The following is a 27,369-nucleotide window of genomic DNA, read 5'->3' on the forward strand; positions in this document are numbered from 1 at the left end:
TTCCATGAAATAAAATATGTGCTGTAGCTTTTTGGCAAATAACTTAATAAAATTAAGAAATTCAATTTTCATATATTGTTTGCTAAAGGATTTTTAAAAGGAAATCATAAATATGCCTTTAGCTTTATCAAATGCTTTATTAATCAATTGAGATAATATTTTTCTCCTTTAGACTATCATTGTGGTGAATTATATTGATTTTGTAATTTTGGCCCATTTTTACATTCCTAGAATAAACCACACTTATCCATGACACATTTTTAATACTCATATTTTGTTTGGTAATGTGATGCTGTTTTGAATTTTTGCTACTTTGAAGTGAAATGGAATTACTGTTTTCTTGTATTGCCCATCTCTTGTTCTGGAAGCAAGTTACTCCAGCTTCTTTAAAATGAACTGTCCAACTTCATTCTTTACCAGTTTTCTACAATAAGCTGTATAACATAGAATTAACTATCCCTGGAGATTTTTAGCAAACTCCCATTAAAAAGTATCTGGTCTCAGCGGGGAATACTGGAGACGAAAAGGTTTTGACAACCACTTCAACTTATCTAGTACTTATTTGGCCTCCTAAAGTTGTCTATGTCTCTGCGTAAAAAAGATGCTTATCTAAACAAACACCTTTGAGGGTGTTCATTCATCTAAATTAACAAACGGTGTGTCATTGTGAGTTGATTATACTGAGATCTGAGAACGCTGACTCCACATTAAGCCCACACTTGAACCAGGAAAGGGGACTCAGATTAATCTCTTTTGGTCTATACAGGGAATCCGTCTGTCTCTGTGAGCTGGTCTAACCAGCTCAGAATAATGCTGCTGAAGGGTTTTTGTGCAGAGGAAGGCTGCAGTCACTGAAAGGAAGGATCATCGTTGTGTCGTGCCGTGTCTTGCTGTCATCACTGTTGTTGTTGATTGCTGTCTTGTGGCTTCTGCCGGAAGAATGCAGGTGCAGCCTTAGCTGTGAGGCAGCAGCAGTTGGCTGAGCGGAGAAACGTGGTAAATCTGTTCACTCAGATGGTTGTTTCTAGGTTTGAGCATCAGTTGTGTTAGACTCCTGTGTGATCCTAGGAGAGGGTCATTTCCTTATGACACTTGCAGTCCAGCAGAGGGGGTTTTCCCACACTTTTGGAGCGGGGGCAGGAGAGGAGCCCCCCAGAGCAGAAAAACACCCACCTCTTAACAGGTTGCCTTGCCTCCAAACTAGGGAGCTGCTGCCCTCTAACACATAAACATATAGGTATAGGTCCTGGTCTGGGGAAGGCAGAGCAGCGGTGTAAAAAATGTTTCCTTTTCTGATGTAAACATTTCCCCCTATGTTTTGCTTTCTTGGGGGAGGAAATGCAGCCATAGAAACAAGAGAGTACAGAAAAATTTAATATTTCTTCAGTTGTTTGAATGTAATATTCTCTTTTAATCTCCCTGAGTGAAATGGAAAATGGGGAATGGGGAAGCCAGGCTTTCTGGTGCTGAAACTGTGTATTTGTAGAAGCTGCTCTTGCCTCAAGGGTTGGTTTCTTAGTATCTATAAGGACACAGAAGAGGACTTGTGGAATTTGGAATTAGATTGATTCTATGTCTTGTCTATTGGGAGTGAACATGAGGGTGCAGATGTCTTTTCAACTTACTGTTTTCATTTCCTTCAGCTAAATACCCAGAAGTGGAATTCCTGCATCATTTAGTCCTATTTTTAGAACTAATATTTTAGGTAGTTCTGTTTTTAACTATTTAAAGATCCTCCATACTGTTTTCCATAGTGGCTGCACAAATTTACATTCCCACCAACAGCACAGGAGGGTTCCCCATATCTCCACATCCTTGCTAACACTTGCTATTTCATGACTTTTTGATAATAGTCATCTTAACAGGTGTGAGATAATATCTCATTGTGGTTTTGATTTGTATTCCCCTGATGGTTAGTGATACTGAGCACCTCTACATGTGTCTGTTGGCCATTTATATGCCCTCTTCAGAAAAAAAAAAATGTCTAGTCAGATTCTCTGGCCATTTTAAATCAGATTCTTTGTCTTTTTGCTATTGAATTGAATAATTTTTTTTTTGGATATTAGCCCTTTATCAGATTTATGATTTCTAAATATTTCCTCCCATTTTGTAGGTTGCTTCTTCATTTCATTGACAATATCCTTTGCTGTGCAGAAGTTTTTTGGTTTGATGAGCTCCACTTGCATAATTTTGCTTTTGTTGCCTCTGCTTTTGGTATTAAATCCAAAAATTTTTTGCCAAGGTCAACGTGAAGGAGCTTACTGTCTATGCTTTCTTCCAGGAGTTATACAGTTTCAGGTCTTCCATTCAGTTCTTTAATCCCATTTGAGTCAAGTTAAGTTAAAGCTGTAAGACAGTGACCCAGTTTCCTTCTTTTGGATGTGTCTGCCTACTTTTCCAACACCATTTATTGAAGAAACTGTCCTTTCCCCATTGTATATTCTTGGCTCCTCTGTCATAAATCACTTAACCATATATGTGTGGGTTTTATTCTGGGCTCTCTGATCTGGTCCATTGGTCTATGTGTCTGTTTTTATGCCAATACCATACTGTTTTGATTACTATAGTTTTGTCATGTACTTTGAAATGAGGAAGTGTGATGCCTCCAACTTTGTTCCTTATTCTCAATATCACTTTGACTATTTGGGATCTTTTGTGATTCCATACACATTTTTGGATTGTTTGCTCTATTTTTGTGAAAAAATGCCTTTGGAATTTTGATAATGATGGCATTGATTGCAGTGGAATCAATAATCAGTAGATTGATTTGATTAGTATGGACATTTTAACAAAATTTATTCTTCCAACCCACAAGAACGTATTAAAAATTTTTTATTGTAATGATGCTGGATTAAATAATTATTTTAAAAACCAGTAATATTTTAAATAGTACATGAGTTGTGGCCTTAAAAATGCTCACAAATATTCTCACCTAGATACTAAATAGTAGTGTCATATCAGAGTAGTTCATATCAGAAAGAAAAATCTGAAGACTTAAGAGAAAAAGAATGCAGATGGAAATTCAAGTAAATTATTAACTATAACAAATGGAGGATTTTAGATACAAAAGATTATATACTCAACATTCCATGTTCATTATCCTGTGTTGGCTTTTCCTTTTCCTTTTTGTAAGTTTTGGACTTCCCAAGCCAACATCTCTTTCTCTCAATGCTACCTGGTGAGAGTCCAGGGCTTAGCCTTAGAAAGACTGCGGGTCCACCTAACTGCTGGTGAAAGAAGGCCTAGCAAGATAAGGAGAGACTATCCACTTTTCTCCTGCAGCTTGAAGACATACAAATGGTTTTCTACATCAAAAACTGTTATTGCAACAGTTATTTCTAACAAAGAAAACTTGAAAGACACCCAGACTTCAGAGAATGCTGCTATAGCCTATAAAATTAAACCTTATCTTTAAAACTGTGATTCTGATTGGTAATTTAATTTATTAATGTGTTAATAATATGTGGACTTGGTAATAATACATTAATTAATCTCTTTGTCTTCTAAAAAGTATAATTATTATGAGTTTTCTTGGTAAAGCCGGAAGATTTAAATTGTATTAAGTGCTTTATATGTGCCCAGAACTGATCCAAGCCCCTTTCAGCGTTAATCATTTAATCCTGAAAACAATACTATGAGTTCGGTATCCTTGTTTTCCTCATTTTATATTCATGGAACTGCTCATGAGATTTTCCTGCTGTTCCTCTGAGTCTGGGATTTAGGTCTTAGATGCTATTCATGGTCATGGTGTCCTGTGGGGCCTTTTCCTTCCTTCCTTCCTTCCTTCCTTCCTTCCTTCCTTCCTTCCTTCCTTCCTTCCTTCCCTCCCTCCCTCCCTCCTTTCTTTCTTTTTCTTTCTTTCTCCTTCTCTCTCTCCCTCCATCCCTCCCTCCCTCCCTTCCTTCTTCTCCTTTTCTATTTTTGTTTGTTTGTTTTGTTTTCTGATTCTTCATAGCCTTCATTTCTTCTCTTCCACTTAAGTGTAACAGAAAAAGTGGAGGTCTCTTAGGCCTCTCACTATCCTTGTTACATGTGGCTACTAAAGCAGGGGTACCACCTAATTTACTGTGTAAACCAGGTCACTTTTGAGAGTAAAGCTATTTGCTAATTGTCACTGTTGACAATTGAGCTGGGACAATAGGTGCTAACAGACACCGTGTCTGCAAACCTGGACACAGTGACTCATGGAGACTCTTGGGAAATCTCTTTAAGGCCTGAAAATTCTGATATCACCAGGACAGAATAGCGTTCTCTTGCAAGAGAAACATGTGAAAATAGCTGACTGCCACCATTGTCCATTATTCTAAGCATGGCCCTGCAATGAACTGTGTGTCCCTTCCAGGAAGACAGAGTACACTACATAAAAAGGGAAAAGGACTTGCAATGCTTGACTTGGTGTCTAGAAACTGTACTTGCTTTCTCTCTAATGAGTCTATCAAAGAGGAAAATGACTGCAATGACGTGAGAAAGTGGGGGGTGGGTTTCCAGCATTGAGTGGCTCCAAAGAGAGTAAAAGAACTGTAGCAGGCTATGCTCGCCAGCCCATGATATCTGCCTTGAGGAAAGTAGGAGATGGGGTGTGGACCTCACAGCCCTCCTCCACGAAGCAGCCCCCCATGCACGCCGGTGGCCAATGGCTGTGGATGGTTGACAACTTCCCCTTCTCCCCACCATGTCTTCTCCTAGGACCAAGTGAGCCAAGCCAGCTCAGAGACCTGTGTTACCTGGACCAAGGGAACCCCAGCTTTGCCAAGGAATGTAAGTTGTGTTGGCAATATTTGAATATTGCTTAGCTTTGCCCTCGATAAGAACCAAAGGGACAGAGAAATTCTTTAGACTTTTATCTGCTTTCCATGTTCATCTCATTACTCCTACAAGAAATAAAATATGACCCAGACCCAGAAAGAGGCATCATTCTAATTTTGATAGGCTCTAATCTAAGACAATGATTCCCAGACACCAGTGTAATCCTTGCCTGATTTGCTTCCTCCTCGGCCACTGCTCCTCTTTCTAATGTCCTACTCATAATTCCCCGAGTCTTGTAACAAATTGGAAGTTCTTCATCCTAGTTCTTCTCGGGGTTACTAGTTGAGCACAAGTCCCACGTCCCTCTTGACTATATTATTTACTGTCTCCCAATATCTCAGCTATTAAGTCTCCATGAGTTGCTTATGTCAGTCTTGGAGATCACTTCCCTGTATCTGCAATGCACTGTTCACATTCCTTTTCTCCTGCAAACACTCCTGGCAAAAATCTGGAGGTGGTTCTCCCTGGGATGGGTGTTACTTGCCCTGCTGCTGTCCTCAGGCTTCCAACCCAGGGTCCCAATATCAGAAGGACCAGTTCTGATGTCCTCTGGATCCCCCACCATCTCTTCCACTTGCACATGCAGCATCCTGTCTTCTCTAGGGAAATCCAGTGACCTTTTAACCTACCCTTTTGGATGAAGGGGCAAAGCTGGGGCAGATGAATGGGCCTGGCCTCCATCCTCCTGATAACACTTGCATGCAATTTCTTCCCAAGACAATTGACCAAGCTCACACAGTAAAGCAGAGTCCAGCTTTTCTGGTTGAAACAGCTGTTCTCTGACATCATAACCTCCCAGCATTCTTGGGCTAAATTCCGGGTTTCTCTGCATCCTTCTTGAATCTTCTATTCTGATAATTTAACAGCCAGTGGGCCGTTTCCTGCTTTTTTTTTTTTTAATTGACGTATAGTTGACTTATAATGTTGTGTTAATTTCAGGTATACAGAAAAGTGATTCAGCTGTATATATATATATTTATATTCTTTTTCAGGTTCTTTTCCATTATAGGTTATTACAAGATACTGAATATAGTTCCTTGTGCTATATAGCAGGTCCTTTTTGTATATCTATTTTATATATAGTAGTGTGTTTATGTTAATCTCAAACTCCTAATTTATCCCTCACCCTCTCAACCCTTTTCCTTTTGGTAACCATAGTTTTTCTATGTCTGTAAGTTTATTTCCAGTTTGTGAAGAAGTTAATTTGCTTTATTTTTTAGACTTCAAATATAAGTGATATCATATATATGTCTTTCTCTGTCTGACTTACTTCACTTAATATGGTAATCTCTAGGTCCATTCATGTTGCTGCAAATGCCATCATTTCATTCCTTTTACGGCTGAGTAATATTCCACTGTTTGTATATATATATATAGATATATATATACACACACCAATCTTCTATATCCAGTCATCTGTTGATGGACATTTAGGTGGCTTCCCTGTCTTGGCTATTGTAATAGTACTGCTATGGACATTGGGGTGCATGTATCTAGAGTTTTCTCCAGATAGATGCCCAGGAGTGGGATTTCTGGATCCTATGGTTAGTCTATTTTTAGTTTTTTAAGGCACCTCCATACTGTTCTCCTTAGTGGCTGCACCAACAGTGTAGGAGGGTTCCTTTTTCTGCACACCCTCTCCAGCTATTATTGTTTGTAGACTTTCTGATCATGGCCATTTTGAGTGGTGTGAAGTGATATTTCATTGAAGTTTTGATTTGCGTTTCTCTAATAATTAGTGAAATCGAGTATCTTTTCATGTGTCTATTGGCCATCTGTATGTCTTCTTTGGAGAAATGTCAGTTTGGGTCTTCTGTCCATTATGTGATTGGGTTTTGTTTTGTTTTTTTGACACGAAGCTGCATTCCTGCTCATTTTTATGGTTTCATTTCTACACAGCATTGTGGCAAATTTCTGCACTATAGTTCAACTTTCCTGGGTTACAGCATCCTCCAAATATAAGGTGCCATTATGACCTTCAATAGCATCTATTCATGAGTACACTCGAAGGGAGGACTCCCTTTTCCAGGGCTGAGTCCACCCATGTGGGTGCTGGAAGCTCTGTTGTCCTGGATGGTGTCCCCTTCCTTTCCTGCTCCTGTTCGGGGTCCCAGCTTCATCCTGAGTGGTCCCTTGCAATGGACCCCTTCTTTTCCATTTGCCCTGTATTCTCACATTCTTTACTCAACTCTCTTTTTCTAATATTGGTTACCCTTCACAGAAAATGTAAGTACATTATTGTGTGAGGAAACACACCTTTCCCCACGAGCAGTGAGACTGGAAATGAGCAGAAAAACCCCAAATTGCTACATTCCAGAAAGCTGCCGGATTGCACAATCTGGAAGAATCAGACATGTGTGAAGACTAACCCAGCTGTTCAGGATGCTGTGTGCTGGCCAAGAGGGATTTCCCAACTTTCTTTATTTCTTTCTTCTTGATTTTTTTCCCTTTTTTTCCTACATCAAAGCAGCCTTCCTATTTGCTCCACTAGCCAATGTCAGTATATAAAGCACAGCCGTGTCTCCAAGGCAGGCAGCACAGCCAGCTCAGCTTCACCAGGAGCCTCAGCAGGAAGGCACAGCCAAAGGTGAGGTGCTAGAACTTTCCAACACCCTTCCTCTTTGGAGATGCTCTCTCCTCACATTGTTGTGCTGCACCCCAGCTCTCTGCATCCTCCTTGAATCTATCTTTCTCACAATTAGAACTCACCAGATGTGAATACTTTGGGGAGGTGTGGGGTGTTTCATCATCTGCTTCTTCTGTGTGCAGTCCGTGACGGGTAGAGCAGGCATTCTGCAATTATCTGTGCATTGTTCACCTCGTCTCATAGCACAGAGCAGTTCTGTGCTCACAGACCCCTAATGCCTTTTGGAAACTTTCTGTGGTTGGGTTTCAGGTCTGAGAGGGGAGATTGAACTGGAAAGTGGTTTATACTAAAAGCCTGTGGCAATTGCTCATACAGTAAATCACTGGGATTCCAATGACACATGGAAATGAGAACTGGATCCACTGAAATACAATATACCTATTTATTTGTCTACCTATCTGTAAAATATATATATATGTTATATAAATGTATATATATGGAGGGAGAGAAGGGGGAGAGAGAGAAAGAGAGAGGCATAGATAGAAAACTGAGTGGCCCTTATTTTTGGAATGCAAGGGTGTATATCAACATGACAAAAAACAAAAAAAAAAACAAACGAAAAAAACAAACCCTGAACTTGTCATCTTTGTCTTTGACTGTGTCTGCTTCTCTCTGCAGCAGGATGAAGCTTTCCACAGGCATCATTTTCTGTTTCCTCATCCTGGGAGTCAGCAGCCAGAGATGGGCAAGCTTCCTCAAGGAAGCTGGTCAAGGTAAGGATCGAAGGATGGGCCAGAGGGGAGGCTGCATCAGGCCAGGATTCACCTGAGCAGAGGCCACATCCCCACAGGGCAAGGCCACAAGTGGGGAGAAAAGGAGCTTGGTTTTCATGGTAGCACATCCCCCAGCTTTGCATCTGGTCAGCTTTTCACTCTTCTATGGGATCCCTAAGCCCAAGGTCATGTGAAGTTTAGGCCCAACTCTCAGCAGGAGTGAGGAAAACATCGGGGTTCCAGAGTGCATGTTCCCTAAATCCAAGTGGGGCTCTGCTGCCCCCTGGTGGGCATCGAGGGACAGCTCATTTCAAGTCTCAGGTAGCCATGAAGTTTGTGTGTACAGCGTGTAGGGAGGGTTCACACTCCCCATCCACTTAGTAAATATATCAGAAATAACTGATCTTTTAATAGCTGCAAGATATCATTCTAAGAGCTTTCCATATGTGAATAAACTCATTTTCATCTCTAGGTTTTAACCCTTTAATGTGCAACATAGGTACCATTACCCCTTAAGAGAAACTGAGGCATGGAAGATGGACTGACTCTTAGCAAAGCCCTCAGGCAGAGCAGGATTCCGCCCAGGTTGTCGAGCTCCCAGACCTTGCTGTTATCCTCGGTGCTATACTGACTCCCAGATAAGAGCGCACGTGGGAGAGTGAGGGATTTGTGAACACATGTCCTGCTCTTTATCTGAGCAAATAGCAAATAGTAGGGACGTGGTGCCTTTGGAAGGCAACTCCATAGAGCTCCTCTCCCCACAATAAAAGGTACAATGAATGACCTCGATGATGGTCCTACTGGGGTTGAGACCTGGCCTGAAACCCATAGCAAGAGGCATACACCTCGCTGGCCAGAGTAAAGTGGCAAACATTTGCTTATTTCACAAATTTATTTTGTGGTATTTTTCTGTGATAGTTTCTAAATTAATTATTTTAATAGCTGGCTGTTAATTCTATCTACATTTTCACAGACCCAGCTAAAAATATATTTTCATCTTTTGGGTCAGTGTTTTTCAACGGGTTGTTCTAGGACGACTTGCATGAGAATCACTTGGGGCCCAGGGTGCTCTGAGGAACTCAGGTGCCTGGGTCCACACTCCTTCCACTGAATCACAATCCTGGGGGCTGAGACTGAAAATCTGGCCTTCATAAAGCACCTCAGTTGACTTTCGTGAACACTAAAGTGTGCACAGGAGCTCTGGTTTTGCTATCCTTAGGTGACAAGATATGCAAGGCATTTTGCAAATACATACTAAGGAAGTCTTGACCCCAAGTATGTATTTAAATCAGTAACTCAGTGGAAATAAGTAGAGCAGAAATGTCATAACTCTCAACAAACTATCTTTCCAAATGTCAGAAATAATAAATATGCAGAATGAAGGTAAGTTATCTCTATATACACCATGGTTATAACGCTACACTAAAATTCTCTCTTTTCCCTGATAAGTTATTTTATAACAACTTTGGGATTTAACTCTAGCTGGTCAGATTCCTTTCATTCATAACTCTCAGCTCCTCATCTTAGTTTATTATTTTTCTTCCTTTTGTCCCACTGTTGCTAAGAACCAGAGAAGTAATATTATACTGAGCACCTACAATGTTCTAGAAGTTAAACCTGCATTTCCCCAATTCTGCATAACCACTCTGAGAGAGGCAATACTCCTCCATTTTATTGGAGAGGACACTGAACTTTAGAGCTGGTGGGTCCTTGCCCTTTTTCTGCATCTGATTACCTCATCTCTTTAAAGTTCTCTCAGGGAATTCGCTTTTTTCACCTGTTGATTGAATTCTGAGTTTCCCCGGTGCCAAATAAGTCCTGGATGTTCAGATATACTCAGGACCGAGTTGTCCTCACTTTATCCACAGGGACGAATTTCTCCCATGGACTAGACTGGGAGCATCCGGTCTGCAGCCTCCCTCAGAATCGCCTTTGTTTTCATGCCTGGGTCAGAATTTCCTGCATCTTTGCTGGTAGAGGTTCATTGCACCACCAAACATCCCTTAAAGATCACCCTATCTTTTCTTCACATGATCACACACAACCAAACACAAAATACTGACAGACTGAGAATAGACTCAAACAGAGTGAAAACTTGCACCAAGGGCGATTCTTGTAACATTAATCCAGAGAAGTGAAAAAGTAAAGGAATATTCTTTTCACGCCAACAAAATATTCTCCAAGGACCTAGTCAAAGGCTGAAATCTGGAATCAGGGGGAGGAAAATGTTTTATTTTTCTGTTTTGCCTGAGACTGATTACATTCATCTCTTCATTTTCTTTTTCTCCCAGGGGCTAAAGACATGTGGAGAGCCTACTCTGACATGAGAGAAGCCAATTACAAAAATTCAGACAAGTACTTCCATGCCCGGGGGAACTATGACGCTGCCCAAAGGGGACCTGGGGGTGCCTGGGCTGCTAAAGTGATCAGGTACCAAGGGGCCCTGGGGCAGGGACAGGTGAGCAGAGCTTGGCTGCCTTGGACAGCCAGAAGGGACCAAGCCCTGGAGAACTGTCCCCCTCTTGTCCACAGTCCCCTCTGTGCCCAGTGTGGGGTCTGAGTGGCTGAAGAGCAGGGCAAGGCTGGTGGCACAGTTGACTCCCAGCCCTCCCCCTATAGTGCTGGTCACCCTGCATGAGGCCAGTCACTGGGGCTGAGCTGTGCTGTGCCAGGGTAGCCTCAGGGTTTTAGCCCCTGTTTCCTTGGCTCCTCAGGGGCATGATTTATTCCTTGGAGAGAGGAGAGATTGGGCAGGTGTGGCTGTTGCTCATCAGCCCTAAATTCCTCTCCTCCCTGCCCTCTTCCCTTCCAGTGATGCCAGAGAGAATATTCAGAGGATCACAGACCGTTTTCAGCATGGAAGCAGTGGCCATGGAGTGGAGGACTCGAAGGCTGACCAGGCTGCCAATGAATGGGGCCGGAGCGGCAAAGACCCCAATCACTTCCGACCCGCCGGCCTGCCTGACAAGTACTGAGCTGCCTCTTCCTCTGCTCAGGAGACGGGGCTCTGAGCCTCATGAAAGCAAGGATAGTGCTGAGCTAGGTTACTGAATTCTGTATCTGTAGTACTTACTAGTTGATAAATAGCACATAAAAGTGTTTAATAAATGCTTATGAGATCCAATTTGTTCTTGTTGTTTGGAAATAGCATAAAACAGTCTTCCTGGTGTTGCCGAGTCCAAACTCATTCTGCTTGCTATACAATAGGCCAATAAATTGGGAGACAAGGTGTTGGGGCAAGGAAAAGCGACTTTATTCAGAAAGCTGGCAGACTGAGAGGATGGCTGACTAATGTCTTGGAGAACCATCCTGCTCTACTCAGAATACAGGCTCCTTTTATACAAACAAAACAAAACAAAACAAAACAAAACAAAACAAACCAAGGGAAGGGGTGTGGTTGATTGTTGCAAACTTCTTGCTGCAGGCATTCTTTGTGCTTGCAGCCGTCCACGTGGGCCAGGTCAGGTGTTCCTGTAAACCTCCAACAAAACAAAGGTTATTCTCTATTACACTGGGGATATGAGCCTATTTAATATCATGGGGATGATCAATAAACATCTTTTTTTTTAAAAAAAAAGGAGATAAAGCACTAATAAGCAATAGTTATAATTTGGGAAAAACTATATAGTCATCCTTTGGTATTTGTGGGGATTTGTTCCAGGACTCCCACGGATACCAAAATCCACAAATGCTAAGTGCCTCATACAAAATGGGATAGTACAGTCCGCCCTCCGCACCTGCTGAGCAGAGCCTGCAGATGTGGAGAGCGGGCAGCTGTACGTCCATAACACAGAGCATACTACGTGGACCACTGGATGGACCAATTATCAGTCCATAACTCTCTGGTCCATAACATGGAAAAGGTAAGAGACTATCATGAGCAATTTCAGCAATAAAGCTGAAAACTTGGTAAAAACAAACAAATTCTTACAAAAATACAACTTACAAAAACTGACTCAAGAAGAAATGAAAACTTGGATAATACTACAATTATGGAAAAAGATCATATCTCCCCTCACCAAAAAAAAGTAGTCCCAGATGGTTCTATAGACAAATTTAACCCTTCAAATAAGCGAATAATTTTTTTTGTACAAACAATTTTGCAGCGTAGAAGAGAAAATACTCTCTGATCCTTTGCATGAGGGTAGGAAAATTTGGCACCAAGAAAATCAAAGGAAAGTACAAAAAAAGTACCTTGAGTTACTATGGATTCACCCCAGCCGTGACTATCTCCTTGTGGACAAAGTGTAACATGAAGCTATGTCTTATGTAACCGCAGAAGATTCCGGCATCTTGAAGATGTGTGTTCAATCTCACACACCCCACACAGTTTCTTTCTCAAGTTAGACTCTCTCCCTTGGGTCTTCCTGGCCCCAGGGTCTCTGTTTATAACGGACTGTTTCCAGGCCCCTCTGTGTTCAGACCCCCTACTGCCCCATCGGCTGTGTCCTTTCCGCTTCTCTGTTTCCCAGGAATCTGAGTCCCTCAGTGGTCCGTCTCCCTGCTCTGGAGGCCTAGGCTCAGGAGGCTTTCTCCTCTCCCAATCTCTCCTTCCAGATCCAGTCCCTGTCCATGTGCTAGGAAAGGTTATTCAAATTCATATCCCCTCTCTCTTTCCTTATTTGGTGGCTCAGGCCAGTATAGAACACCAGCTCCTCAGGGCGCCGCATCCGTCAGCCCCGAAACCTGTATCCTTAACCATGAATGCCTCCATAGCACTTTGCTCATGCCTTCTTGGGAATCCGTATTCATCCTTGTCAGAGTTAGTGGTTTATATGTTGGTCCTCGTGCTGCTTGGTTTTTAAGTTCCTCTAACACGAGTTAGCAGCAGAATGATAATGACAATCACATTTAACATTAAGTATGGACCAGCTATGGCACAAAGTCTTTCTTGTGTTATCCCATTGGATCCTCACACGTTAATTATGTTTATTTTCTAGCTGAGGAAATTTGAGGCACATAGAGTTCAAATAATGTATCAACTCACATTGCTAGTTTGATACTGGAGCCAATGTTCTTATCCATGTGCTTGTATTGAAGTACTTGTAGTGAAGTTTAGAGCTTATAAAACTATTTTGCATAGATTCATTCCCTTGGTCATTCCTTCAGTGAACTTATTGCCCTCAGCTGATTCTCACAACAAATCTGTGAAATAAATCTATATGTGGAATATGTGGAATATGTGAAGGCAGAGGCAAGAAAGAGCTGAGTTAAAAGCAAGCAACAATTTGGAGGAGACTATATAATTGTGTCAAGGAAACTGTAGAAAAAGGCATGTGGTCGTGTCCTTAGAGAATGGCATTAGCATAGGTCCTCCCAGATTTGTCAGTCCCTGGGACCAAGAGAGATCTAGGCTCTTGTTCTCAACAGGGACTGCACTGCACACGCACAAACACGCACACACACACGCACCTCACCCCAACTTTCAAATATCTCTGAAGACATTTTTGGTTGCCACAATGATTGGGGGGCATTTAGTGGGTGGGCCAGAGATACACACATATGAAACAGAGTAGGACCCTGTCTGGTCTTCCCAGGGACCGACCCCTCCCCCTTCTCCATGTCCTCCCACCTCTCGTTTGTAGAAAAGCTTTAGCCTTCTAGGCCTTCTCTGAGTTCCAAACAGTAAATTGAATTAGAGAAGTGAGAAAATGCAGAAAGAGAGGAAACCAGTCGAGCAAGACAAAATAATAATAGTTTAGCCATAAAACAAAGTCAAGGATCTTTAGTTCCTCCTCAAGGGTTATAGATAATTTCCTGAGCCATAGCTTTGAGTTATTTTGCAGATACTAAAACCTCTACCTGGTGGAAGAAGTTAACTGCCTGCTGACCACCAGCACATAGACCCCAGACCAGTTGGAACCAGAAGGTTGATCATTGAGGTATCTGAAATATCACCCTGTTACTTCACCATCTCAACCAATCAGAAAACTGTGGGCGAGCTGATTATGTACCCTGTGACTCCCTCCCTCACCCTATCTTTAAAAACTCTTCCCTGAAAGTCATTGGAGAGTTAAGGTGCTGTGAAATATTTGCTGTGGGCTGTGGGGGAGCATTGCGTCTGAGGTTGAGTACCATCAAACTAAATAAAATGGAAGCAGAAACTTAAAATACAGGTAGCGTAATACTGACGTTCTTACCGGTGACGTTTGTCTTTCCCAAGTTTCCAGCCACACCTGGGAGAAGAATGAGCACCTACTGAATCTTTAAGAATGACAACGGTGCCCAGAGAACAGAGGTCAGGTAGCTTCGAGATTCACGTCTGTCCCAGGACACTGTCCTTTTCCCTGCCCGACCCCCAATTCCTCCGTCTCCAGCCCCGTTCCTTCCGATCAGGCTAAGAGCTCCTGAGAGGTGGAATATCTGGTCCAGTAAGAGTGACAAGTAACAATTACGAGTATGATCGCGTCGGGGTCCTGAGAAGAGTAGGGAGGGGTGGAGATAGCGTCATTTGGGAGCCCTAGCCTGATGGGCATATTGGGCGGGCACTCAGGCCGGCAGGGCTCCGGACAGCAGGGGGCGCTGTGGTGGGAGCCGCGCCGGGCTGTCTGGCGCCTGGAGGCCTCTCGCCTCCTCCCGCGCTTCCGGAGCAGCTCCCGCGCGCCAGAAGCTGCCCAGTTATGGACCGCAACCCGTCACCGCCGCCGCCTAGTCGGGACGAGGATGGGGACGAAGCGGCCGGCGGGGACTGTATAGGCAGCACGGTCTACAGCAAGCACTGGCTCTTCGGCGTCCTCAGCGGGCTCATCCAGGTGTGGAAACTCGCGCCTCACTTGGACTCCCCGTTCGTTCCCCCAGACCCCCGCCTCGCCTCCGGCAGCCCCTCTTGCCCGGTAGCCACTGTCCCCACGACGACCCCTCCCCAGGCCCCAGCGGCGGGGCCTCACCCCCTTGCGTCCTGAGCTCCTCCGGGGATCCAGCCTGCCGGGAGCCACTCCCGGTTCCCCTCAAAACAAAGGGAAGTGTAGCGGCAGGGATGGAAATGCTTGCAGTTGAAATATTTTACTTCTGCAAAATTTTCAAAAAATACGCGACTGTGTGAATACATTGCTGGAGATTTTGCTCCCCATTCCCACTGTAGTTTCTGAAGCCCCGGTCTCTATTTCTCTACTTTCGTTGCAGTAGAATAAGTGGTCATTTTGGAGTCAGACGGCTCTGCTAATCAAAATCGTGGCTTCGTCGTCCAGCTTGACTTTGGGCAAGTCACCCAACCGCTCAGAGCCTGGATTTCTTTCTCAATTTCTATAAAGTGGGATGATAATATCTATATTATTGTATATAGGATTATTGTGTAGATTAAATAAGATGGTAAGAGCCCTAGAGTGCTTACCGTGGTGTTAACCTTGCAGGAGGCTCTCCAGAAATGAGCATTCTCCTCCTCATATTTCCCTAACTTATTTCCCTACTTCCAATCACTGTCCTCTCCACTCCATCTTCTACACAGCTGCCAAAATAATCTTCCTCAAAACCAACCAACCAACCAACCAACAAATCTGTGCATGGGACCTCCTCTTAGTTCCATTTGCCTACAGGAGAAAAATGCATTTTTCGTAGTTTGGAATCCAGGGCTCTTTGCAACTTTTCCAGCCTCATCTGCCCATGACACACTAAACTGCTCACCACGCCCCCACACTTGCCAGGCCCTTTCTTAACTCTGAACTCCTGTACTTTCCTCTTTGTGCTCTTCTCCTTTCTTCACATGACAAACCCATTCTCCCTCAGAGATTTAGCTTAAATCTCACCTCTTAAGAGAAGTTTTCCCAAGCTTCTTGCAGGCATAGGTCATTGGTCCATCATTTTTGTTCTCATGCCTCTTTGTCCACAATTCACTTCAATCACTTAGCCTTTTCTGTTGTGATTACCAATTTATACGTCTTTTCCCCACTAGATTCTAAAGTGCTTGAAAGCACAGGATTAAATCTTACTCATCCTTGTATTTCTACCCCAGTGCCTGGCAATAGTATTTAGCCATGGTACCCAAAACATTAATTTTGTTAAACAAGTTTTTTTGCAAGAGAAGATACTCTGAGGATAATATCTTTGTGACTTCTAAATTGTTACAGGGTAATATGACTTGAGGAGTACTATAGACAGCCTTTATTCATCTCCTTCCTTTGTGTTTCTGAAGATTGTTAACCCTGAAAACCCCAAATCCAGCTCAGATGATGAGGAGCAACAGACGGAGCTTGATGAAGAAATGGAGAATGAAATTTGCAGAGTGTGGGATATGTCAATGGATGAGGTAATGGGTTAGAAATAAAACTAAAAAGACTTGGGTAAAGAGGTAGTGAATGGATTTAAAAAAAAACAAAAAAACTTCAATCTAAAGTCTCTGGGGAAGACTTTAATATCTGTAGTCCCTCCTATATGTGGTACAGGGAGTGAAGGCTGAGGAGCTATAAATGCTAAACTTCTGTTTTTGAAGGTAGAGAATCTGAGTGTCTTTAGATTTGGGCTACATAAATAATTCTAATAAATGCTGGAACACTTGTAATCCAGGAAAATTCTGATGCTTATCTGTCTAAAAACAATGCTGGCCTTGTATTTGAGAGCAGATTAGGAGACCACTGATGTACCACAATCAAATTGGAAGGAACAGGAAGGAATTGCATGTACATAATTACAGTAATATGTTTACATTTGTGTTGTACTCTATAACTTGAAAGCTTTTTCATATTATATTACTCCATTTGCTCTTCACAAAAGCCATGTGATATAAGTAGTACCCTTCTTCTACAGGTAGGAAAAGAGGCGAAAAGAGATTGCCTTACATGCTCTTTCATTTTATTACTTGGATTTTTGCAGTAGGTTCCTGATTAAAATCCTTGTTTTAGTCCCTTTCACCTCCCCTCTGTCCTCCACATTGCCAGCAAATTATCTTTTTCCTAAAACACAGATTTAATTGTATTCTTCTGTCTTAAAAATTGTCAATGGCTACTCATTGCCTTTAGCAATTTTTAAAAGCACCTTTATTGAGGTGTTATTGACACAAAAAACTATATATTTTGAGGTATAACTGAAGTACAAAAACTGCATGTATTTAAAGTGTACATTTTGAAAAAAAATTGAGGTATGTATATGCACATGTAGCCATCATCAAAATTAAGATAGAGAACATACCTGTTTATATCCTACCTCTTGTCCCTTCCTGCCTCCACCCTCTCCAGGCAACCACTGATTGGCTATCTTCACTTCAGAGTAGTTTGCATTTTCTAGAGTTTTGTATAAATGGGATCGTATTCTTTTTTTGGAAGGGGTCTGGCTCTTTGTCTCAGGGTCACTAATTTAGGTTCATCCATGTTGTTGTGTTTATCAATAGTTTATTTTTTTTTTTATTGCTGAGTGGTGTTCAGTGTGCTTGCTCTGGCCAGAATGTCCACTACAGTGTTCACTAGAAGCAGTTAGAGGAGACTTCCTTGTCTTGTTCCTGTTGTAGGGGTAGTGCATTGGTCTTCCACCATGAAGTACGGTGTAACTGTGGAGGAGAAAGTTCCCTCTGTCTCTAGATTTCCTCGAGTCTTTATCAGGAATGGATTTTGGATTTTGTCAGGCTTTTGCTAAGTCTGTTGAGTTAGTCATGTGCTTTTTATTTTTAGTTTGTTAATATGGTGAACTATGTTGATTGATTTTCAAGTTGCTAAAATCTTGTCTGGGAATTTCATATATGTTCATAAGAGATAGTCGTTTTCTTGTCATTGTCTGCTTTTGGTATCAAGGTAATGCTGTCCTCAGAATGAGGTGGGAAGTCTCCCCTCTATACATTTCAGGAGGAGTTTGTGTAGAACAGCTATTATTTTGTTCTTAAATATTTGGTGTAATTCACCAATGAAGCTATCTGATCTTGGAGTTTTCTTTGTGGGAAGTTTTTTTGTTTGTTTTTAGTTTTGTGTATATATTACTTAAAAAAATAAGTTTTATTGAGATATAACTCATTACCATAAAATTCACCATTCAGTAGTTTTTGGTATATTGTGGGGAAGACTATAAATTCAATTTCTATAAATTCAATTTCTTTAATAGATAGAGGGCCGTTCTGGTTACTTCGGTACTTTGTGTTCTTCAGGAAATTAATCCACTTCATCTAAGTTGTCAAGTTTATTGACATAAAATTGTTTGTAGTATTATGTTATTGTTCTTTAATATCTGTAGGCTCTGTAATGATGGTGACTCTCTCATTCCTGATATTAGTAATTTGTATCTTCTGTCTTTTGTCCCTGATCAGTTTGACTAGAAGTGTAACAGTTTTATTGATCTTCACAAATAGATAGCCTTTGGTTTCATTGATTTTTCTCTACTGCTTTTCTGTTTTCTATTTCATTGATTTCCAGTTTGATTTTTATTATTTCCTTTCTTCTGTTTACTCTGATTTAACATGCTCTTCTTTTTCTAATTTCTTAAGGTGGAAGTTGAGTTTGTTAATTTGAGATCTTTTTTTTTAAAATATAGGCATTTAACACTGTAAGTTTTCCTCTAAATCTTGCTTTAGCACTATCCTACAACTTCTGCTATGTTGTGTTTTGTCTCATTTAGTTCAGAATACTTTCTAATTTTCCTTAATTTTTCTTTGGTTAATGAGTAGCAGTGCATTATTTAGATTTCAAATGGAGATTTTTCAGATATCTTTCTGTTCTTGTGGTCAGTGAATACTCTGAATCCTGTTAAATGTATTGAGACTTGTTTCATGGCTCAGAATTTGGTCCTAGTAAAGTTTCCAGGTTCACTTAAAAAGAATGTGTATACTCCTGTTGCTGGGTGGAGTGTCCTGTAAAATAACAATTTGATCAAAAGTGGTTGAGAGTATTGTTCAAGTCTTCTCTCTACTTCTTCTACAGTTATTAAGAGCTATGGTTTAAAAAAAGTTTTTAAAAGAAATATAACGTATTTTTCAAGTGAAATCCTCAAATATAAAATAGGTAAAACAGAGCTGCTGTATGAATGAGATTGTTTGCGGAGGGAGGGCCGTGCTCTTGGCCTCCCCTTTGTCCTCTTAGGGTAGCACTTGAAGCACCTATAGAGAAATGAGCTGCCTGCTGATTCACTGGCATATAATCCCTCTAGTGAGACTACATCCCAGCCTTATCCCCTATGACTCTGAGCAGGACCAGAGACTTCCAGATACTTCCTGCATTTTCCTGTGTTCATGCTCTGTTCCTGCTACTCTCTGCATGGAATGTCCTTCACTTGGCAAAATCTTTCTCATCTTTTATGGTGCAGCTCAAATGTCACCTCCTCTGTGATGCCTCCCTGGAAACTCCAGGAAGAATTCCTCTCTTTTCTGTCCTCTCATGGAACCTGTTCATTATGTTGCATAACACTTAACTTGTTACTCAGTGATTGTTTTGTGCCTGTGTCCTCTGGTAGGCTGAAGTTCCTTCTTTTAAAAGCTTAATGTCACCTCTTCAGAGACACTGTCTGTGATATACCTAGAGTAGCCCCACTTATCTTGGTTTCTAACACACACCATCTTGGTTATCTTCTTTGTAGCACTTAGACATTGTGTAGTTTGGTTGTTTACTTGTTTATTGTTTGTTCATCCCTCTAGAATGAAAACTAGATGAGATCTTATCTAGCTTGTTCCCTGATGTGTCCCCAGAGCCCAAAACAGTGCATGTTGCTTGGGTTTTTCAGTAAATATTTGGTGAAGAATGAATGAATGGTCATTCTAAGTGAAGTAAGCCAGAAAGAGAAAGAAAAATACCATATGAGATTGCTCATATGTGGAATCTAAAAAAAAAAAAAAAACAAAACCCACAAACAAAGCATAAATACAAAACAGAAATAGACTCATAGACATAGAATACAAACTTGTGGTTGCCAAGGGGGCGGAGGGTGGGAAGGGATAGACTAGGATTTCAAAATTGTAGAATAGATAAACAAGATTATACTGTATAGCACAGGGAAATATATACAAGATCTTCTGGTAGCTCATGGAGAAAAAAATGTGACAATGAATATATATATGTTCATGTATAACTGAAAAATTGTGCTCTATAGTGGAATTTGATACAACATTGTAAAATGATTATAAATCAATAAAAAAATGTTTAAAAAAAAAAAGAATGAATGAATGGGTAAATACCTGAGAGTTAGTGTGGTGTGCTGGTTAAAAACATGGTTGATCAAACTCATCTGGGCTCAGATTCTGGCTGTGTTCTACAATTGTATAATCTTGGCAGTTGCTTAACATTTTAAAACCTCAGTTTGTTTATTAGTGTAATGGGGCTAATGATAATAACTACTTCATAGGGTTGTTTTGAGAATTAAATTAGAAGGTATGCAAACCACTTCACTGTACCTGGCATTTAATACTTGTTCAATAAATGTTAATTGCCATTATTATTATTGGTGTTGATATTATTAATCCCTGTGCTACTCCAGGAATTATTTTAACTAAGTAAATAAATCCCTGCATGCTGCAAAGAGTTGCCCACATGACAGCTTGATCACTTAGGGTGGCAGCATCTGCTGCTATGACTTTCAGTTTGGAGTATATCTTTGAAAACTCTGTTTTCTCTGACCATGATCTCTTGATAAGTACGTGTGTCTCTCCCAGTCGACGGTCACGCAGTTTACCCCAGTTTCAGCTTCTCTGAAGGACTATTGCCTAAGCTATGTGGTTTAAGGAGACGTATTCAGCATCCAGATTAACAATTATTTCTATTTTCAGGATGTGGCTTTATTTCTTCAAGAATTTAACGCTCCTGACATATTTATGGGAGTATTGGCCAAATCCAAGTGTCCTCGATTAAGAGTAAGTATGTGCGTTTCTGAAGCTGCCTCTTTGGAGCAATAACAGCAGATAGTGCTGGATAGTCTTTCATTTTTCTCACTTTAATGTTCTCATTGGCTACAGATCAGTCGGCAAATGTTTATTGAACATTACCAGACACTAAGTAATGTGCTATTTAAAATTATTACATAGAATTTTGGATTTGAGCTGGAGATCAATACTTCCACTTAATGGCTGTGACACCAGATAGAGATAACCAACATTATGCTGCCAATATGTGGCAGAACAGGAAACAGTGCCCAGACTGCCCATTTCTCAGTTTATTGCTCTTTTTTATTTGCAAAATCCTCCATTACTTAAAAGCTTTCATTCTAAACTCGGTCTATTGCTCACAATTTTCCATAATCTGAATCTAATTCGCATCTTTCTGGCATAAAATCTACCCTCTCGATAGTCCTTCCAATTTAGCAAGCTCTGTCTGTTCATCATCTCAAGAGTTTACTGTGATCATCTCCATCTCCACGCCTTCATTTATATGCCTTCCATCTCCCCTCAATATTCACATCTACTATTCAAGATGATACTTTCCTTCTAAGCCTTCCCAAATAAGTAAGCTGTCCGTGGCCAACGATGATAGTAAACGCACCAAAACAATTCTTTACTTCTCATTAAGTCTTCCATGCTTTAATGCTATTTAGGTTGCCATGTACTGTGCACGTCATGGGTGATTAGTAAATATTTATTGACTAGTTACAATTATGAATAACAGCTATTTACTGAGTACTTTGTTTTACTACTCTACGAGGTAGGCATTTATCTCCACTTTGTAAGTAAAAGAACTAAGTCTCAGATTAAGAAGTGTGTCCAGGACCATACAGCTAGGAAAGATTGGAGCTGGGATTTGAGCCTGGTCCACATGACTTAAGTATAACCACTGTACTGTATTGTCTCCGTTTCTTTGAAATTATGAAGTGGTGAATTCTGTAGTATGTTTTTTACAAATTGAATGTTGAGTTAAAAGTTTAATTAATATAGTGCTCCACCTTAGTTGGGGCCTGATGAGCCAATGGACCTCTATTTCCTTGGGTTGTTATATTAATATAAAGATTTGACAGTTACATGATTTTTCTTCTGGGTTTTTCTAACTTAAATGCATTAACTCACAGTTAGTACTTAGAGAAAATAAGCTTATGTTAAGAATGGCTCCTTCCAGGAGTTAGTCATATTATTATATATGTCTATGAGCTATAGCCTGTCTATGGCAGTGATTCTCAGCCTTGGCCACACATTAGAATCACCTGGGACACGGGCTCTCAAACTTTAACATGTTTCAGTATCAATGATCACTGGATTCACTTCCAGAGTTTCTGTTCCAGTAGTTTTGGGGTAGAATTGAGGAGTTCTAACAAGTTTCCGGGTGATGCTAGTTACATTTTGACCAGGGCCAGGGCCCAAATTTGAGAAGCTTTGCCCTAGGGAGCTTTTAAAAATGTCAAGTCAGGCTATTCCCAGATCAGTTAAAACAGTGTCTCCTAGTGTGAGGCTCCAGACAGCTTGTAAAGCTCCCTCAGGGTGCTTCCCATGAGTAGCCAAGGCTGAAAAACGTGGTCTTTGATTGGAAGTTCAGTTATTCCCTCTTTAATTTTTAGGGGAAATGTATGTGTTTCTTTTCTGCCCCTACTCTATTTTAATCTTTACACATTTTATTGAGACTCTTTACTCCTGGAGCTTTGGTGCCACCTCAGTCTCCTGGCCTCTGAGCTCTTTCAGTCACTTCTCTGTCACTTATTTTGCTTTTTAATTTCTTTCTACACACTGAGGGTGGAGCCCTTTTAAGATGTAGACCCAGATCCCTTGTTCTCTTTATATTCACTTCCTTAGCTTATCTATTCTTTACCTTTTTAAGTTGCAAATCTGTGCCTGTGGAACCAAAGCTGTGACCTCCCTTCTGATTTCTGGTGCTGTCTCCAGCTTTCTTCAGTCATCCTCTACTTGCACGCTGCATTTTCCAGTCCAGAATTATGCATGCCCTAACTCAGTGATTATTACACTTATCCAATCATAAAAATCATGTGATGTGCTTGGTAAACAACAGCTTTCTAGACCCTACCTTGGAGATTCTGATTCAGTAGCTCTGAAGGTGGGACTTGGAAATTGGTATTTTTAACATGCTCCCTGAGTGATTGTTATGCTCTTGCAAGTTTGAAAACACTGTCCTAACTGAACTCATTGTGTCCTTTCCTATGCTTTCTTCTCCTTTTTTTTTTCGGTCAATGGGACCAGTACCTCCTACTGGAGAAATGCGATAACTTGAAACCTATGAGTTTTGTTTAATTGCTTTTTCCCTTTCTTTCCATCAAATTATTCTGCTTTCACCTTGAGTCTTTTTCAGCTTCTTCCCTTCCTATGCCTGCTGTCACCATGCTCATCTTCTTGCATCTTGATTACAGAGATGCGGTGTGGTATAGTGACTAAATGCTCGGGTTCTGGAGTTCTTGCTGTTTCCTAGTTGGAGATCTTGGGCAAGTTGCTTAACTTCTCTGTGATTTGGTTTCCTCACCTGAAAAATGGGGATAATAATAGTACTTACCTCATAAATTTTTATATGAAATGATACATGAAAAGTGCTTAGAGTGGTGCCTGGGCATAGTGAGTGCTAAATATTAGCTGTTACTCCTGAGATTATTAACATCTTTTAAAGTTTTTTCACTATCACACATTATGCATTTTGCTGCTAGAATAATCTTCCTAAAATATCACTGTAGTATGTTGACCCCCCTCCTTGAGGACCTTCATGGCTCCAAGTAACCTCCTAGATTAAGTCTAAACTCTTTAATATGGCAGTTATGGCCCTTAATCCACATCTTCTTTACCTGCTGTATTTATCTCATGTTATCCTCACTGTGTGGTACAGCCGGGCAGCTTTCTTTATTAGCCATTGCCCACTTTATTAGCCATTGTCCATTCTGCTGCATTATTCCCGTCCTGCCTCTGCTAATATGTTCCCCTTTGTTTGAATATCTTTCTTCTTGTTTGTATGTCTAAATCCTACCAGTCATTTATGACTCAGTTCATCCATAGGATTTCTTCTTTCATAACTCCTGCCTGCCTTTTTCTTATGTCTTTCATCCCCTCTCAAGTACTACTGGAAACTTGTCAAATTAGGATGCAGGCAGTATACCTCTGCATGTTGCCCCTCGTCTTCTCCCCCCCAAACTTGGCTCAGTGAAAGTTTTTTTTCAAGTTTTTATTTTTATATATGTCTTTCACCTTAGAGCCATTGTGACCTGTGAAATTTGATTTGATAGGAAATCTGCGTGGGAATTCTAGGTAATATGGCCTGTTTCCAGGAGATATGTGTATCCATCAGCAGTGATAAAAATCTTGGGTAAGTTTTACTACATAATAATTATGTTTTTAAAAAATAGATTCATATTTCATATCCCTAAGCAAATCCTAATACATAGGAAAGGTAGGGAAATAGTGTGAAATGTAGTATTTCCTTTCTCCTGATGAACACTCTTCAGGACTTCATTGTGTGTTGATGGTGCCTAGGGCTTCCACACTATTTGTGGACAGGATTCGGGATTTAGGCCTGTTTTCTATATCGATAGCAAAGGGGCTTGAATGTATGCAGGTGTAAGCCACATAGGATGACAACCAGTGGGGCAGATCTTGGAGGTGGGGACACCTGACCAGAGTCTGAAACAGTTTAGGTTCAGGGAATCCAAGGCTCAGAGCTAGAGTCTGGAGAAACTAGACTTGTTGACCAGGGTCACCCTGAGAATTCGGACTTAGGTCAGGGGGTGGTACTTGCCAACAGATTAGAGGATATAGGGTTACCTCCATGATTCAAAGGCTCTCATACTTCTGCTTAGAGGCTAGTTCTTTTTTACATGTAGAAAAGCTTTGGGTGGAGGGGTTTCTAGTGGTGGAAATCCTGGTTGTTACTTTAAGAGGTCTGAGAATACCCTGGAATTATATGCTAAATTTTATGAGTGTATTCGTTGTCTAGGCAGAGGGTTGTCGCTGTTAATCAGAATCTCAAAGAAATTTGTACTCATGATAGGTTCAGAAGACTGTCCTAGGTGTTTATTATCAGCTAGGGCTTTAGGGTTTATCACAGGATTCAAGTACATGGGTCTCTAAAATAGAGGTAACTACCTCTTCTAGGTGTGGAATGGCTTTAGGATCCTAGTTTAAGAAATTAATCCTCAGAATTTACAATCATTCATGAAGTAAATGACTTGGGATTATGTTTGGTCTCTAGTGATCCTTATCAAAAATCTGAGAATGACTAATATTGACAAGTTTTATAAATCTAATTGAATGCTTATCTTAAAATTAGTATAGAACAATTTCCATTGCTGAATTTGTTCAACTTCTTTGGAACAGTTGAGTATTACCCAGCCAAACTGGAAGATACACATATGCTATGACCCAGTGATGCCACTCATAGGTGTATGGAAAGAGAAACCGTGCGCACATACTTCAGGATATTCATACTAGAAGTATTATAGGAGCGTTGCTTGAAATAGCCTCAAATTGCAGTGAACCTAAATGTTTGTCAGTATTAGGCTGGAAAAATAAGTTGTGTTATAGTCTCATACAATGAAATGTTCTGCAGCGGTGAGTCAAAGAGCAACAAGAACAGGATGGGTAGGTTCTAAAGACATGATTTGCGTTAAAGAACTAAGACTCAAAAGAATACATGTAATATGATTTACTTCATGTAAAATTCAAAACCAAAATATATTAAATAATAAAACTATAGTGTAAAGCAAAGAAATGACTGCTGGATAAGTCAGGGTAGTAGTCATTTCTACGTGGGAAAGAGAACTGTGATTTGGAAGGGGCGCACAAAGGCTGCAGAGATGCAGCTCTGTTCTCTTTCTTGCTTTATAACTCACCAGGTATGGATTTGTATCTTACTGGCTTTTATGTGTACATGCTGTATTTCACAATTGTTTAAAAAGTTAAATGAAAACTCTGCTTTGATATTTGAAATGAGACAAGTGAGGCATATTGGGTTAACTTTTTTGTTTTTGTAGCCAGGTATTACTGCACTGTTTGTATGATTCAGACCCTCCTACTCTGCTGGAAACAAGCAGGTATGCTTTCTTCTTTTCATGGATTCTATATACTCACCCATAAGGGAATCTAGGAAAATAGAGTTAGAGTTAATCTTTTACTCTTGAATTTCCTATACTGTTTTTGACAGATAGATATTAAGCTTACATTTATCACGTAGGTTGTTGCTTACTTGCCTTTCCCAGACAGAGGTGGCCAGTGTCTGGGTTGAAAGAATCCGGGAACAACCAGCTATTTATGATAGCATTTGCTTCATCATGTCAAGTTCAACAAATGGTAAGTGACCATGTAATCTAGAAAAAAAATTTTAAATTATATTTAATTGTTAGCGAACCAGGTAACTATTTCTGGAGGTCACTTAAAGGCTAAGTGTAAGTTGAGAAAGTATTTCAATTCAAGTTATAAAGTATTTTCTTAAACTCCCAGGATACTGGTAAATTCCCCATTTAAAAATGAAGACAGACAAGCAAGTTGAAATAAAGGAGGTAAAACACATTGCCCTTGAAATCTTGTGTTTGGCAAGATTTGGCTTTCTTGGAGTGGCTTTAGGAATTTGATTAGCCTTACTACTTTTAAAATTTTGTTACTCATTTCAGTGTCTGTTTTATTCTCTGCAGTTGACCTACTGGTGAAGGTGGGGGAGGTTGTGGACAAGCTCTTTGATTTGGATGAAAAGCTAATGTTGGAATGGGTTAGAAATGGAGCTGTTCAGCCTCTGGATCAACCCCAGGAAGATTCTGAAGAGCAGCCGGTGTTTAGAATTGTGCCATGTGTACTTGAAGCTGCCAAACAAGTACGGTAGGTGAGCTCTTTTCTGCAAAATGTTCTGGGGAAATAGTTACTAAAAATCCAGTTGCTTAAAGGTGTAAGTCGACAGGATGAAGACAGGATGAATAGCATGTAGCCAGTCTTTGTCAGGTTTGAGTCACTATTGATATTTGTGGTGACAATGTATTTGCATTTTGCAAGAATTCATAAAGGTTGCAAAGTACCTGTTCTAATACTATTTAGCTATAGACTATTATTTAGCATTAATTATGGTTACTGTCTTAAAATCTGCAATTTTGTATAATTTAAATCAAATAGAAAAGATTTTCTTTGTGCTTTATTTTCCACTGGACATTTGACAACTTCTTCGACTAATATCAGATATTTGTTTTCTTGCTGCTTGTGTATATGCCAGTCTTGGATAAGTGACTGGCTTTTGGGCTCTGATGTCTTCCCAAGAGTAATTAATAGGTCTTGGAGGTCACTGAAAGTGTTTATTGCTGGTCACCAGAAAATTAACTTATGAATTGATCTGCTTTTTGGCCAGTTGTGCATTCTTAGTGCTTTATAACCTGCATTAAAGCATTTTAATTTTATGTACTTTATCCAAGTGA

General features: G+C 40.5%; 2 protein-coding genes across 3 annotated transcripts in view; both read left to right on the plus strand.

Annotated features, from left to right (window-relative positions):
- The first annotated feature begins 7,245 nt into the window (after positions 1-7,245).
- Positions 7,246-11,290, plus strand: LOC105076583 (serum amyloid A-2 protein). The gene is made up of 4 exons (XM_074372289.1): positions 7,246-7,393; positions 8,072-8,166; positions 10,458-10,596; positions 10,979-11,290. Exons 2-4 carry the CDS (start codon positions 8,076-8,078, stop codon positions 11,139-11,141), a joined length of 393 nt encoding a protein of 130 aa, XP_074228390.1. The 5' UTR covers positions 7,246-7,393; positions 8,072-8,075; the 3' UTR covers positions 11,142-11,290.
- A 3,436-nt stretch (positions 11,291-14,726) lies between these two features.
- The window catches only part of SAAL1 (serum amyloid A like 1), a 28,238-nt gene continuing 15,595 nt past the window's right edge, over positions 14,727-27,369 (plus strand). For both annotated transcript variants that reach the window (XM_074372281.1, XM_074372282.1), the window contains exons 1-7: positions 14,727-14,918; positions 16,295-16,408; positions 20,834-20,917; positions 24,205-24,284; positions 25,948-26,007; positions 26,148-26,263; positions 26,605-26,785. In XM_074372281.1, the coding sequence (XP_074228382.1) occupies positions 14,787-14,918; positions 16,295-16,408; positions 20,834-20,917; positions 24,205-24,284; positions 25,948-26,007; positions 26,148-26,263; positions 26,605-26,785 (767 nt within the window). In that variant the 5' untranslated portion in view covers positions 14,727-14,786. The remainder of the gene's footprint in view (positions 14,919-16,294; positions 16,409-20,833; positions 20,918-24,204; positions 24,285-25,947; positions 26,008-26,147; positions 26,264-26,604; positions 26,786-27,369) is intronic.

This window comes from Camelus bactrianus, chromosome 10 (assembly GCF_048773025.1).
Source record: "Camelus bactrianus isolate YW-2024 breed Bactrian camel chromosome 10, ASM4877302v1, whole genome shotgun sequence".
In the NCBI taxonomy this organism is placed as follows: domain Eukaryota; kingdom Metazoa; phylum Chordata; class Mammalia; order Artiodactyla; family Camelidae; genus Camelus; species Camelus bactrianus.